Source organism: Rhizoctonia solani, chromosome 14 (genome assembly GCF_016906535.1).
Source record: "Rhizoctonia solani chromosome 14, complete sequence".
In the NCBI taxonomy this organism is placed as follows: domain Eukaryota; kingdom Fungi; phylum Basidiomycota; class Agaricomycetes; order Cantharellales; family Ceratobasidiaceae; genus Rhizoctonia; species Rhizoctonia solani.
In genome coordinates, this window is record NC_057383.1 from 131417 (window position 1) to 147055 (window position 15639).

Genomic DNA, 15639 nt, shown 5'->3' on the forward strand with positions numbered 1-15639 from the left:
ATATTCCTTTTTTCAGTAGGATATGGCCTGAAAATCACAATGTTAGTATGCCTCCCTCAGCATGAATCAGACTATGGAAGAATTGATACCTAAAATCAGTATGTATTGATCTTGATTTCAGCTCAATTCTTACTTAAACACACGCACTGATTTTCAGCATTATAACCTTGTACAGTGGTAGCCTTTTCAAGATCCACGATCCTGCGCCAGGCCGGGGCCGGCACTTCTCTACCGACTATCTATAACCTACACCGTCAAGTAGATGATTTTCCGAGGATTATCCCTGCTTTCATCCTCTGGCTCTTTCGGTGATAGCACTCAATATATCGGCGTTAACGAGTGAGGCATGCCTTCAGTATCTCATCCAAGCGTATACGAGTCAAAATGCCATTACAGCATTTAATTATTATGCCACCCAAGAGCAACCTCCCCCTACACGAGACACTACTCAGAGCAAAACTATGTCGAGGGCCTCCCGCATTTCCCAAGTATTTATGTCTCCGAATATCACCGTGCCAGATATTAGCAGATTTGTGCACTTGAATGAGGTTGCGCCAGACCGGTACGAAGAGGCAGGGTTTGGGGGTTCTGCTAATGTTTTCACGTGAGTAGCAGCGAACCAAAGGAGCTGCATTCAGTATCAAGACTGAAGTGACCACAGAGGAAAATATACAAGAGAGGATGGCCACGTGCTAAAGGTATGTATGCGCGCTGCATAGATCACATAATTAACGTACAAGACGGTTGACATTACTCCAGGTGGCAGTAAAATGCATCAGGCCGAAGAGTACAGATGAAAGTGAAGAGGTTTCCAAGGATAAAATTAATAAGGTATTAAGCCGAATTCCGGCCAATGCCATTAATACTCCCTCATGATTAATTCATGGTATCCAGAAAGTTGCCCGAGAACTTAGTATTTGGCAAACACTCAACGGAGGGCGTCATATCGTTGAGCTTCTGGGTGTATTCTGCGGGATAAAATCCATACCCTCACTTGTCTCCGAGTTATGTCCGTGGAATCTTCAAGAAGTACGTTTTTATCCAGATATATTTAATAATTAAGAGGTGGTTGAACTCGGTATCAGTATTTGGAGAGGAAAACTCCTCGTCCAAAACATATCAAAATGGTTCGTAGGTTCGTTTTTCTATCATTTCCCAAAATTAAACGCTCTCTGTATCCATCAACCATAGCTCACGGATATTCTATGCGGGCTTGATTACATGCATTGCGGACTACCTTCCGGCCCTATCGCACATGGTGATATGAAATTGGTGTGTAGAATGGGTCAATAGACTAGTATTCGTGTTTACTGGGACAGGGAAATATCCTGGTGACACCCGACGAAACTGCAAAGCTTTGTGACTTCGGTCGCTCACATAAGCGAGGTGATCCTCGAGGTGAAGTATCTCATTCCTCAGTACTAGCTGGAACAGTTCGATACATGAGTCCCGAGCTATTCGATTCCAACCTGCATGGTCCAACACCCGCAGCTGATATGTGGGCTTATGGATGTATCGCTTTAGAGGTGAACTAAGAGTTGAATCCTTTCATGCCTCCTATCCCTCATATGGTTTTCTCATAGGTCATGTGTCGGATCCCACCTTATCATGAGACCGCCGATGATTTGGAGATTATTCGACTCATTACGAACGGACAACCTCCGAGCGATCGTCCAAAGGGCGCACGAGCGAGTCTTGTTAATGATGGACTATGGTCAGCTCTTGCCTCATGCTGGGTGAAATACGATAGGCGTCCAACACCCCAAGAGTGTCTGGGTCAAATACTTTCGATGATGGAAAGTGGCGATATTCCAGCGTCTCCAGTACTACCAGATCTATTCCCTGGCCCAGAAGGCGGAAGTATAGAACAGTGGCCCGATGAAATTCCAGACTTAAAGACTCACCTGGAGCTCGAAGAAGGAATTGGTACAATCGCGAGTAGCGTCCGCGCCAATGTATGGATGTGAGCACCCTAGCGTTTCTTACGGACGGATTATTTTATTTCTCGATGCCAGAGCAACATTAGTTCGTAAATTTCGGGGTACGCCTACGGTCGCTATTAAGGTTCCCCGGTTGAATACCATGTCAACACATCGCCACAATGAATTGGAACACGTGAGTATCCCCCGCCGCCCGCCGCCCGTCTAACTCGAAGGGCACAAAAATTGATGCCATATGCTCTTGACTATCCCAGGTAATCAGGAGAATGACCAAAGCACGATATGGTGTCAGGCACAAAAATATTGTGGATCTATTTGGCTATGATTCGAGCTTTGAACCGCATTCAGGACTCGTTATTGAGTATTGTGGGTTTGGGAATCTAGTTTCGGCGAGTGCTTTCCTCAATGGTTTAACGTGCCTTCATTCAACTACCATTAAAACTTTTATCTAGTACTGCAAAACTAATCGCATCGATCGGGACTTCTACAAACGACCAGTCTCACCATTGGTGAACGCCTATAGCATCGTTAGTACCTGGTTCTCAAGCATTTATATATTATTGAATTAAGTATGTGGCCGAATTGCAGATGTGTGATATTTTGTGTGGCTTGCATTACATGCATAATTACCCGGTCCCAATCCCTCAAGGCGATCTGACCCCTGTAGGTGTTATCTTCGCTACGAGTCCATATAAAATATGACGTCTTGCGACTTAGGAAAACATATTGATTGCATTTGATGGGACCGCAAAGATTAGCTTGTTCAGCTTCAGCAGAGCCCTTGCGACCTTGCGTTTCGGTACCGGCTTGGCTGAGCAGACTGGCTTGCTCATGGCCTTCCGTTGGATGAGTCCTGAACTCTTACTCAATAATTGCCAGCCCACGACTGAGTCAGATATGTGGGCAATAGGATGCGTCTATTACTGGGTGAGTCTCTTTATTTGAATGGACATCTAAAAACTCAGGTTGTTTGTGGAACTGTAGATCCTCACTGACCAGGTACCTTACTCGAATCAGCGCGAGGATCTAGCCGGAATTCAGAGTACGCGTGGGCAGCCACCGGGGACTTTGGCCGATGTTTATTACGGGTACGGCTGGATTACAAATGGAATTTGGCGCAATATAGGACGATGCTGGAGTAATGACCCACTGCAACGGCCAAGCGCCTTGGAATTTTGCAACATGCTAAAGGAGCTTGAGCGAAGGAAGATAGATTGGCTTCCAGCAGAGGCAGAAGATCTTTCTGGAAAAGTAAAGAGTATTGGGTCTGACGCTCCGCTAATGCGATATACGACCATATGGAGGTATGTTTCGTTATCTGTGTGAAATTCGTAGGTCTCAACGCAGTGGACAGCCAATTCGATAGGGTAGTCGGAGAAGAAAGGCTCTCCACAATTCACCTCGAGATGGCCTTATACCGGTAGGTGATCCCTGAGTCACAGGTTATGGCTACTACATATACCTTGAAGGACCATATATGAGCCAAGGTGGTATTCTACAGGCACTCCGGTATGTTTATTAATGCTCTACACGCTTGAACCCCAAAATCCAGAGAATCCACGCCACTTCCAAATATCACCAGTTATCCACACTCAAAGGCCAAGAGCGTGCAGCCAGAGGGTGTGCAGGGGTAACCTTAAGATGTGGATTTGCGGAAATAGTGGACGGGTTATCCCGACACTCTGGACGCGAGGCGCAGATTTTGGTATTCGGAATACCCGCATTTTGGGATTTCACAGTGTTATTTGGCTTCTCTACTTCACCTGCTAACTTTACCATGGCCCATTAGGTTGCAATAAAAGTTGTCGGAGATGGACCGATTGATGGAAAAGCGACTGCGCTTCTGGCGGTAGTTATCTTAGAAATCATATTCATCAAATAACTCACATGGTTGTGTAGAGTATTCGTCGGGAAACCACGATCGTATCGCAATTAGACCACCCAAACGTCGTTAAATTTCTTGGAATTGACTCAAGCTACCATCAAGGACCCGCTATGATATTCGAATTGAGCTCAGAGACAACACTAGAAAAGGTGAGGCCGTGGTATATGTATTCTGGATACAATATTAATAAGATCCTGCTAGCTCATTCCTGAACTTCAGTATAACTTCAGCAAGGGATTCAAACTAGTTAGTTTCTAAAAGTTTCCAATTCTTTAGAATTTTGTGACGATCTTAGGTATAACTAGGTCAAAGATATTATATCAGCCCTTAGATATCTGCATGAGCATGAAAACGGTGCAATAGCGCACGGAGACATCCGCCCGGTAACCTTTGACCATGCATATAAATACTCAATCTAATCTCAGCGGTGATATTACTCTAGGCAAACATATGTGTGCAACCTAATGGACAAGCCAAAATAACGAACTTTTCATGTGCATTCCAATACATTATAGGGCAATCTACTAGCGGGAGTCCACTCCTATCGGCGATATCCACACCCTTGTTACCATCACTGTATTTGGAGCCTCAAAGCTACAGGAAGATGTCTTGTGACTATTTGAACTTACCTACTATGGCTGGAGATATCTGGTCCCTAGGTTCAGTCATTTTATCGGTGAGAAACATTATCTCATATAATTACGCGGGCGAACTAAGTTAATTTTGTGCAGTTATTCTCGCACACATTCCGACACCAACAACCTGACATCTATAGTTCTCAGATTCAGGAGGGTGTTTCTCCGTGCGATACGCACAAGCTCTCAGTTGACGATACACAACTGCCAAGCCTTGTTCGCTCTATGCTTGCATACGAATGTTCCGAGCGACCATCTGCCAAATTTGTATTTGAGAGTCTCCCTAATTTGCGCCTTCACGATTGTAAAATTATCCTATAACTACAGAAATGTCTTGCGCTTTTAGGCAGGAAATTAGATGTGCATATCTAGCCGTTCTTGAATGAAGGGCTCCTCTTCAATCCTGCAGGACCTCTTATTTTTATGTACCCCTTTAGTTCTAACATCTGTATATATAGAACTAACACCGTAAACGTAGGTTCACGTTTATTCAAGGTTCCACTCATCATTTATTTCGATAACTACTAACACATTTCAAATTATTCAACGGACGTTAACGCATGCATAGTTCCGGCTCGTACTTATCTATGACTAGATTCGTGTAGTCAATGGTCAAAGAAAGACTGGTCGATCATGATACCCACAGGCTATAAGCCTTAGAGTTATTCGCGATTAATGATAGGGCAGCTCACGCGGGCTAAAGTCGACTAGCTCCGCTCCAGTTTACATCGAAGAGAGTGCATGAAAATCGAGGGTCACGCATAGAATGAAAGCGGAATTTGATCAAAGTGGTCCTCCCCTGGGCCTGTCAGGGTAACGCTACAATTTTGTAACACAGAAGCTCACCTTGTTACGTGAGCTCCTGCAGCTTATCTTGTAAAGCACTAGTTTCGTACTCTTGGCTCTGTGCTAGGACACTTGTTTTCGCTTCAAATGTTGGGGTTCAAAACGGTTGATGATTGGATAATCATCTTGACACAACCCTCCCAATGCTACTGAGTCTAGGGCCTCTTGCTTCCGAGATCTACCAATGTATGCGGGTACGTCGAGCGCAAACTGACGGGTGGGAGACGCCCAAGGCCGGGCCCCCAAAATGTGGCTACCACTCACCCCCGAAGGTCGGCGGTGCAGGCAGCCATGCGGAATGGGGAGGACCGCGGGGTCGATTACGCGCATCGTGATCGAGCCCGGCGACAGGCGCGCCAAAGGCTCCTTGCTTTTTCTAACCGCTCAGCAGAAGGCAAAAATATGGTGTATTCTATTAAATAATGATGTGTATACGTGGTTTAACGCGATTTTAGTGGAACGTATAGTATCGCCTTGACTGCTGTCGGGTACACTCATACGCTCATATTTTCCGATTGAGTCCGGAGGTGTCACCAAGTAGGTCCACGTTCGTCTGTTGGGGGGAGGGGGCCAAGATGGCAGGTGTAGCCTCAGACGGTGGGGTGAAACCTCATAGGCAGTTCCGCCAGCGCGGGAGATAGGTATGTATCCGCAGCGGGTGTGGGATATGTCGCCTCGGGAGCGGAGTGTGGTCGCGTGGACAGGGTGTGGCCGCGATTCCTCCGAGTTCGAGTCTATGTCATCATTAAGTATAAGCTATTGGTGAGGAATCATGAGAAGAGTATTAAAATGGGTAGGAAAAGACAGGGAGCCCGTTGTTCGACCCGCCGTTGGTCGGACATGGTCGATGTTCACAGCCACGCTTGTGAGGCGGCGGCCACGTGACCACATAAGCGCGACTTTAATTTCTAGCGGTCGTGCGGCTCCGCGGGCTACGTCACGCTACCTGATACTGGTTTGAATAATTTCTTTCATTTCGTCTATCAAAATGTATATCCTTTGACAAAATATTGGCTTTCGAACTTCATCTATCGAGAGCGTTTACATGGGGAGTCGCCTAAGATCGGCTCCAATGCTCGAATTCTATAGTTGGACCTGCTGTACCAAGAGACATCGCAAGGTAACCTTGCCTCAAACTCGACCATGCAAGCATCTCGCAAATAGGCACACTCTCTAAAAGCTGCTCATCTTTGTTCTACCGTTTGCTACTTCTGATCTTGCTCCCGAAACCTTTTGAGGTATTACGTTCTCCTAGATTCCAGAGACAATTTCTTATGGCTGCTGAAGAATAATGATCTACCCACGCCAAGGGAATATTTTCTTGGGTTATGCTGCAAAAGAATATTAATGCTTATCTCGGTGGGAAATGACTCAACCCACAGCCAACATAATCTTATAAGGATAGACTGGTAGAAGGTCACTGTTAGACTCATGGATAGTGTCCTTTGGAGACGTGAGAATATACTTCTATAGTCGATAGAGAATTGAAACAAAAGGATGAATCACTGCATTCGGTACCTCAGAACGCCCCGTACCACTGTCGACATAGTCAGGTCCCACATGTTTTGCTTAAATAAACAACTTTGCTGCCTCCAGTCCTCCGAAAAAAGTGATCACTAGAGATTGTTTTTCCTTCTCGAACCGAGTGCACTGGTGCCGGTCCAGCTGATTATGAGCAGTGCCATAATACTTTATCCGGATGTTGTGCACTTCGAGAGGTTAGTAGATAAGCTAGTACTTAATGCTTCGACTAGCTGCGGCTCAATTCGATAAGTGGAAGTTCGACCCCTTGGGTTCCGTTTCCATAATTGGTACATCGTCAAACATCGCTATCAATTTCAATAGGCATGCAGCATACACACACCGTGGTCAAACTCTATGAGTGTACATGCCATACAAATTCAAGGTTCACGTAAAAGGCGTCAGGGTCCAGTCCATCACAACAAGTGTTCAGTCGTAGAAGTGCGTAACAAACAGAAAAAAAAACCCAATGAGGAAAAATTGTTCACAGTTCGATCGTCCCAAACCTAATCGCACTTCAAAGGCCTATCGATGACATGAAGAACTCCGTTCTCGGAAATCACATCGCTTCGTAGCACGGCCGCCTTTGTGTTACCGCAGCGAACATAGTTGATGTCATTCTCAAACAAGAACTCCAGCTGCTTACCCGACTCGGCGGTAGCCTTACGAACCGATGGGAAGAGGGCGAGAACACCACCTTGCCAAAGAAAAAATGATTCTTCAGGAAAGATTTGAGCTTTCTTTGGAGAACTTGTCAATGTCGCAAATTCGTCATCAATCGGAGCAAATAGCTGGTTCACGCGCATATATTCAATTAGATCCAAGTGATAGGACAGTCCAGGTCTTGTGACTTACCGTGAGTCGAGCGCCACGATTATCCAGCGAGTTCAACAAGCCAGCTTTCTGGAGCGCCGAACCGAATTTAACGAATCCCTCGGGAGCGTTTTTGATAAGAGGCTTGCAAAGGAGGTCAGAAACTTTCCCCGGTAATGATAGCACACTATCGATGATGAGAACAATAATGTTCTTAAAGGTGAAGCTCCCGACGACCTTTGCACTCCCGACTGCGCGGTCAATGAGGATCAAGGGATCATTAGACCACCGCTTCCAACTGTCCGAGTCGTTGTTGGAGAACTGATCGATGACCTGTTACAGAAAAAAGAAAATGAGAAAACGAGGACCTAAATTCGGAGTACCACATACTTGAACTTGGTAATCTTGGAGATTATATGTTCTCTTGCGAGAACCTGCAGGGCGGGGATATGCGGTCTGAGCAATATCGCGTGGGTGGAGCCTCTGCGGGATAATTCTTGGAAGTTTAAAATGCTCGTAGATGCTTCCCCATATCGTGTTGTACAGGAGAACATTTGCTCCAAGTTCATCTGTGGAGGATTTGAACGACTGTAAGGGTTAGTCACAGCACTGGACGCAGTGATCAAAAAAGAGAGCCATTCAAGACGACTAACCTCGTTTTCGGGTGCTAAAAGAGTAACCTTTCCATTATTCTTGAGTGCATCGATGACTTCTCCGCCGGCATCAGTTTGAGCGATCTTCTCGTAACTATTAGCCAAAGTGGTCAAATTGTTCTTGTTGAGCGCATCGAGGAATTCCGACAGAAAATAGTCGTTGTTTCGAGGCGCGACAGACGCTGCCTGTATCACGCTCAGTGTCGCAAGCAAGGTCAGCACGAATTGCGAAAGGAGCTTCATAGCAGACGAGCGAGAGAACTTGCTTCCCTAAATGAAGCACCGACTCGCCTACTTCACTGAGCGAGTGCAGTGTAACGGTGAAAAAGGTCGGATTGACAGGCCACATGTACGCGCTTACTCTTTGACACCGCCATGTCGTAAAAAAAGTAAACTTCGCCCAAAACGAGTAGCCGAGAATTTTGAGAAATCAACTAGCCTCACGGACTAGGCATGACCTCATGGCAGAAAGGCACCGCAAGCAGTGATGATCTGTGACGAACAACTTTCAAGCCCTGCTAAAATCTGATAGTCAACGGTCAACGGTTCCTGACTACACGGTCTAACTAAATGAGGCATAATCACCGTAGATGTGCTTCTACAGGCTTTTCTGTTTATTTTGACTATGTCACACTCATTTATGTATTTATTGCACTGACTGTTCCATCAAATTCGACTCTAATTTTGAAAAGCCACCTTGGTTGCGGTATTCTATATGGCAACTGTCTAGAGCGCGTATTTAAATTCATTGGAAATCATCTCAGATAGTGATAGCTTTAGCCGCGCTTTAAATGAAATGGGGTTTGCTGAAGTGTTCCAAACCCGAAAGGATTATGGGCATGAGGCGGTGATGAAGTGGTGATAAGGGTCTGCTCTAGAGCGTTCCGGGCTCACAGATGCACTTGCAGTCCGCCAGTCAGTCCGAATAGAATAAGCGCTCAGTGTTTTGGGCGAGCACACGCCTCCCAATACCATAGTAAACTCAGCTGGTAATCACGGGCTCTTCAGTTCAGATGAATCTCTATTTCTTCACTACAATTTCTAAGCGCCTACAAGCCGCGATTGTACCAATTCGAGTAGTGGCTCAATACGACTCAATATCCCTCAAAGCTAGCTAGTTTGCCTGATTATGAAGCTTCACAAACCCAGATCTTTGTGATGACCACCTAAAGGGAGGTGTGTCCATTCGAAAGATGGTATGTGTACATTGGAGACAAACTGAGTGACACTCTTTATGCCATTATTAGTGGCTATCATTGTCTTTACTGTAGCTATTACCTCGAGATCTACCTAGCCACATTTCTCAGATGGTATAGGGGGTGGCTCAGTGTACCAAGACTTGATCGAGCTGGGCTCCTCGGGTATCGGTAAACGCCGATCAAATTGGTCAAGGGCACAGAACCCAACACGCGGTACAAATCCAAACTCAAAGGCAATCGCTTTGATGGAGAACATATTGCAAAAATCCCGAAGTATGATAAATCAAATCTCAGATTCATACAAGCTGGCCGGAACTGCGGTTCCTTGAGTGTCATTGCAGCCCCATTGTTGGACGATGGAATATACGATATACCCGGTAGTCCTAAGCCAAGCCGCATCGGATATCTAAGTCTTTTCGATGCCCAGAACTCATCACTATTGTCATAATTAATGTATACCAAACAACGTGATATGCCTCAAACCGGAATTTCCTGGAATATTCCTCAGTGAACATGTGGTAACCACGCCTTACCCAAGTCACAGCATTTCTATAGCGTCTTGGAAAGGTCACGCCACTACTCATTCTGGAACCTTATACCAAATAGGTAGAGATGGTTGTGGAAGAGCATTCTCACCCAACTGTAACTCATTAACTGAAGAGTTTGGAGTATCCACAATTTCAAGTGACCGATACCTATCAAAAGTCTTTGAAGAATCCGTCATTTTTATTACGCATGTTACATCGTGCACCCATCACTATGCTCTCGGCTCCCGCCGAGTGGGCCCCGTCAAAACATGGTTTCCGATTGGATGCCTCGATGTATAATATCGTCGAGCGCCAGACGCTGCTGTGCATTTGGAACCTCTTCCGATGCTGTGCAGAGCTCTGATCGGTGACTGATTATCGATGAAATATCAATGCATGGCCGCGCCCGAGTGTGTACCTTAGCCTCATTGAGCATTCGCCTCCATATCTCAGGGAAAACCATCCAGCCAATGCACATGCAGCCTTTGCCATAAGAAATGGGCTGCCATTTCCCACACACGCAGCTCAGATGGAAAACTTCCATGTATCACCGAGAGATTTGAATGCACTGAAAGGGCTATGTATCCAGAGCAGAGCGGGTTAGCATCTCTTTTCCAAAATAGATCACGCTGTGAAGGAGATGCACTGTAGTAATAAGTACAATTGAACTTTCTGTCGGTCCGTGTTAGTTTATCCGAGTTTGGATCTGGCACAGTATAGGCTTTAGGATCTACCTGGGATCTATCTGGGAGAAATCACAATATACCTCGTGGAAGAAAAGCTATTGCGCGCCTGATAGGTCTGGCAGCTGCTTCCGGTGTGTCCAGGTACGTACATCGCCCCACAAGTGCGCTCGCCCGATCTCTTTTCAGCGGGGGTACACAAGCATTTATGCAAGTACCCTCCCGCAGTGCTTCGACAGATTTATTCACCGTACCTGTCCTGCTATGCTGCAACTAGTAGCTCTCGATATAACATTGGCCACCCACATCCAAAGGGCCATTGGTTCCTGTTGGCCACAGTTATAATATTTGCCATAGCGGTACCAGCACTAATCCTCGTAAAACTGTAATTATAGCATTGTGACCTCAACCGACATCTGACATAAAGCTGACCGCTCTTTAGTGGCACGCTAGGCTTCGACTTGGTGCCCTCATTCAAAGATAGCTATACAACTAAAGAGGAGAACCTGGACGTATGGTGGGGTAATCGGCGCCTACCAGCTCTGCTGCGTCCTAGACACCAAGCATGTCAACCCAAAGAACTTAGTAGGGGTGACAAATTTCGGTTATCTGGCGGATTGTTTGATTATACGGCTATGAGCGTGTGGCAATCCAATAGTACTTCACAGGAGCCAAGTCGTATCGAGTATACAGGCCAATCGTTCGCCCATTGTTTTGTAAATTCCATTCAATTCGATTACAGCCTAGTCGAGCAGACGCAGACGATCAACGTAGGTGACCAGATCCATCTATGATTGGGCTAATAGAATACTTTCAACTATAGGTTGGGGTGTTTTGCGAGTCCTCCGAGAGTTTCAAGGCCGATGTTTCGATGCAAACTACAATTCCATTCGCCTGGATGTTAAGCAAGGATTTTGTTGGACAGTACTATGGCCAGGGTCTGGAGCCAGAGGATCTCATTAATGCAGATAAGAATGAATATAGGAGGACAGTACTATCAGCTCTGCAGTTGATCTCACGGACTCCCTTACTATAATGCGGCATTCTGACAAACATCTTCCGGTCCCCCTCCTCAGTGCGAGTATATACTTTATCGTAGACTCCATCACAGGGAGCTTTGCTCCGAATACCAGTACTTTGCCTTTGTGAATGGATCTACTCCCATCCAAACTGCATCCAACACTCTTGATCTACTTCGATGCTACCTATAATCTCATGCGCTTGGTCCATTGACGCAGTTCACCTTGATATTGGAAATCACATATATCGAACGTCTTCACCAACGTTTCACGCCTTAGGAGACAGTCGTACCTAATTTGCGCCATCCCCCATTAGTCCAACTGACTGGGCGGAGGGGAGCAAGCCATTTTACTTTAGCCAACTTACTACTTACCAAACTTGGGCCCAAGCACTTCTTAAACGGATTCCTTACTACACTTGGCGACGTCAACTTGACGCTCCCAAGCAAGTCAGTCATGGCCATTGGCTACCTTTGTCCGACGTACCGTGTCAAACCAAAACTCATTCTAGTTGAGAATACCGACTCGGTAGTCCTATATGTCTGCTATGCGTCAATTATATGTTGTTTGTGATTATATCCAATCAAGGGTTGACCTAATGCCATACATATCAGTTAAAAGCAATACTCATTCTTGTCGGTGTCCTCGGCGCAAGAAGGGGGTGGAATGAACGTAGTATGGGCGAACTGAGTGGATAAAATTCTGATAGCTGAGAGATAAGTATAACAACAGAGTGAGAGTCAGGAAGGAAACGGTAGGGATGGGCCGCCGGGCGCGTAAGCGACGCCGGTAGGAGAGACCAGCACCGGGACGCGAGGGAGGCTCGCGGTCGGATGGTCCCTTCCTGGCTACCGATAGTTGTGGTGGAGGAAAGAAAACAACGAAGGACGGCAAGGCTCCAGTGTAGAGGTCGGAGTGTATCTAAACGGGGTCACGTGCTGACGGATGCACCTCCACGGCAGGAGGGAAGTAATGCTTTACTACTTAATTGGGCAGTTTAATCTAAGACTCGGAACTCTTATACGGGCTCAAGCTCGAGGTGCGCTCTGAACATCATTCTAGTTGAGAATACCGACTCGGTAGCCCTATATGTCTGCTATGCTTCAATTATATCTTTGTTTGTGATTATATCCAATCAAGAATTGACCCACAACGCCACGCATATCAGTTAAAATTAATACTTATTCTTGTTGGTGTCCTCGGCGCAAGAAAGGGGCGGAATGAACGTGGTATGGGCGAACCGAGTGGATGAAAATTCTGATAGCTGAGAGATAAGTATAACAACAGAGTGAGAGTCAGGAAGGAAACAGTAGGAGAGACCAGGGCACCGGGAGGCGAGAGAGGCTCGCGGGTCGGATGGTCCTCATTCCTGGCTATCGATAGTCGTGGTGGATAGGAAAGACAACGAAGGACGGCAAGGCTCCAGTGTAGAGGTCGGAGTGTATCTAAACGGGGTCACGTGCTGACGGATGGAGCGAGGATGGGTGAGTGCGCGGCGACCCCGATGAACAAGTCTACTATGACTCCCTGCCGGCTCCGAGCCACGATGTATATGTTAAATCGAATCATGGGTTGAATTTGCTCTTGAATACGAGGCTGGAGTGACTCATCAATAAAGAACAAAAGCGCATATATATTACCACGGTACAATGTGACCATACCGGATTTACGCAGAAAACAGACCTTCTGACGAAACACGCGAAAGCCGGTCTATGTAGACATCCGGAAATTATGAGCTGGACAATCACATAGACCGGTTTTAGTACGATTCAAATTGATTGTTGGGCCAGATGCAAAAGTTCCGAAAACACATGCGGAATTCCGGTAGGTTTCTAACAAATACTACGAGGCTGTTTCTTAGGGGATTTCTGTATCTTTAATTCATACGGTGTTACACACATAACGGGTGCTACATGTAGGATGCCTGAAAGAAAGAATCAAGATCATATTACCACAAACATCCCCACACCTACCAAAAAGCATTAGATAAACAAGAGAGACATAAGCTCAGAAGAGGACTAGCAAAAATGATAACGGCCTTTCCAGCATACCTGGGTTCCGCTATACAGATGAGAGAGAAAAGTCTACAAGAGCTACTCATATGGGACAATTTCCTAGTGAGAAATAAATCAACCCACAGCTTTGAGCCCCTCGATCGTCTCGAAGAGATCAACAGCTCGAAGCCACATGACTGTCTCGTTTCACATTTTGTCTCATCCCTTAAGCCTGAGTGGCTCAGAAGAACTGCATGAATACCACAATCGAAGTTCTGAAAGGTTCGATCGATGGGACTAACAAAAGAAAGGGGAACCAAATCATGGTACGCGCCCCGGTCTCCCGAAGTTCGGTAATCTACGCGTGGTCCAGAGCCTTTGGTGTTGACGCTGGGTGCAACCGACATTGGGTTGCAGTAGAGATTTCTTGAGATAGTACGCACCTTTCCTTGGGATGGTCTTTGCTAATGACTAGTTGAAAATTTTCTACACCCCTATCCCAAGGGTGGTATGGTGGTGAAAGCGATAGCTATTGTACAAAAACGCGCGGTGTATAAATGAGAGGAGTGGGTTGTTTATTTTCATCGCACCGAAATGACGAATCTAATATCATTTAGTTCCAACTTAAACTAGGTCACCCATCTCATCATCTTTGCAAAGAAGTATCAGATGAAAATTAGAAGGGAATATTCAATTTAGTTAACTTTTCATGACCCATTCCAAATAAACGCGGAGTGCTCGGGACACATGCAGAGATAAGTACGGAGCTGGAGTCGGTGTAACCCAGGGATACGCTACAGACGTATGATTGAGCTGGAAAACGTAGGTTTGTAGTGATTATTCTATAGAGTTGAGTAGCGAGTAGGTTTAATTGATGTTGCTAAGAGTAGTGCCGGAACGTCGCTGGATATCATTCACCGGTAGATCAGTTGGCGTGTGGCAGATAATTGTGTTCCATGATCTTAGGAGATTTGAATACTTACAATATATACATATTCGCTTTTGGGATCCGTTTGTTAGTTTTAGCGGCGGCTATGCAATTCGGCTCAGACCAGCCAATTGTATACGTCTACGCAGAATCTGAGGACATTCATATATCTTTGTGCACTTTGATAGGCATAGACAATTTATGACCATTACTGGGGATAGACAACAGTGCCGACATCCTATAGTGGTGAAATTGTCATCATAATCAACCTGGAAGCTCCGCACGTAAAGAAGGCTACGCGGGTCAAATCATGGTCCCGAACAGCTCGGAGTTTATCATCATTCGTTGCTTTTAGTATTATTGTTGAAAATCTATGATTTTGAAAGAAAATAGTTTCCATAGGTCTAATTAATGGTCCACCGTCCGCTCGAGTATGAGCCCAAATCCTCGACCCAAAATCGCCGAGGTTTGGAAGTGCTGTAGTTGGTACTCTGGGGCGTTACGAGCCTACCAACACTACTATTGCGCTCCCATAGACTCCTGAATCTTTGGTGCGACGGTGGAGGAGAGGCCTAGCGCCGAGCGGCTTTGCTTGGGCTGGCGCTATTAATTTGTGGATAACTACAACCCGAAATCCAAGAACTTGTGGTCACCAACGACCTACTTCGTGCGGCAAATATCTTTGCATTGGATTATTGGTAAAGAGATAAAAGGCCAAATATACATGGCTTTTCCGCCTCCAACTCCCAAGCGAAAGCGGTCCATTCTTCCGCCGAGTCTATCCGATGCCCTACTTCACCCTGGGTGGAGGAGCAAAAGGTCAAAATCGTGTTCGCAGTCCCACGGTAGACCCCAAAAGTGCGGATTTTCTGAACGTGAAAAATCGCCCGTTATATGCGGAGTGTTGGCAAAATCCGACCAGTTTTTCCATGAGTCCGCATCCTCAACTCACCTCTGTGTGTCGTCGAGGTACGGATTCTGCGATTTTAGGTGCGG

The 15639-nt window shown here is 46.0% G+C and overlaps 3 protein-coding genes across 3 annotated transcripts; 2 read left to right on the forward strand and 1 right to left on the reverse strand.

The window, feature by feature from the left end:
• Positions 1-461: 461 nt before the first annotated feature.
• RhiXN_10704 (Tyrosine kinase specific for activated) lies at positions 462-4083 on the forward strand (the record flags this gene model as incomplete). Its single annotated transcript, XM_043330520.1, has 19 exons — positions 462-604; positions 662-698; positions 760-831; positions 895-1029; positions 1086-1127; positions 1192-1272; positions 1320-1526; positions 1584-1963; positions 2016-2115; positions 2393-2467; positions 2529-2603; positions 2658-2867; positions 2925-3244; positions 3295-3360; positions 3410-3449; positions 3493-3645; positions 3730-3789; positions 3840-3974; positions 4027-4083. The coding sequence occupies 19 exons, from the start codon at positions 462-464 to the stop codon at positions 4081-4083; spliced, it is 2388 nt and encodes a 795-aa protein (XP_043185865.1).
• A 376-nt stretch (positions 4084-4459) lies between these two features.
• Positions 4460-4781, forward strand: RhiXN_10705 (uncharacterized protein; the record flags this gene model as incomplete). Its single annotated transcript, XM_043330521.1, has 2 exons — positions 4460-4501; positions 4557-4781. The coding sequence occupies 2 exons, from the start codon at positions 4460-4462 to the stop codon at positions 4779-4781; spliced, it is 267 nt and encodes an 88-aa protein (XP_043185866.1).
• A 2552-nt stretch (positions 4782-7333) lies between these two features.
• Positions 7334-8536, reverse strand: RhiXN_10706 (Fasciclin domain-containing protein; the record flags this gene model as incomplete). The annotated part of the gene is made up of 4 exons (XM_043330522.1): positions 7334-7618; positions 7683-7973; positions 8031-8228; positions 8294-8536. 4 exons carry the CDS (start codon positions 8534-8536, stop codon positions 7334-7336), a joined length of 1017 nt encoding a protein of 338 aa, XP_043185867.1.
• Between the last annotated feature and the right edge of the window lie 7103 nt (positions 8537-15639).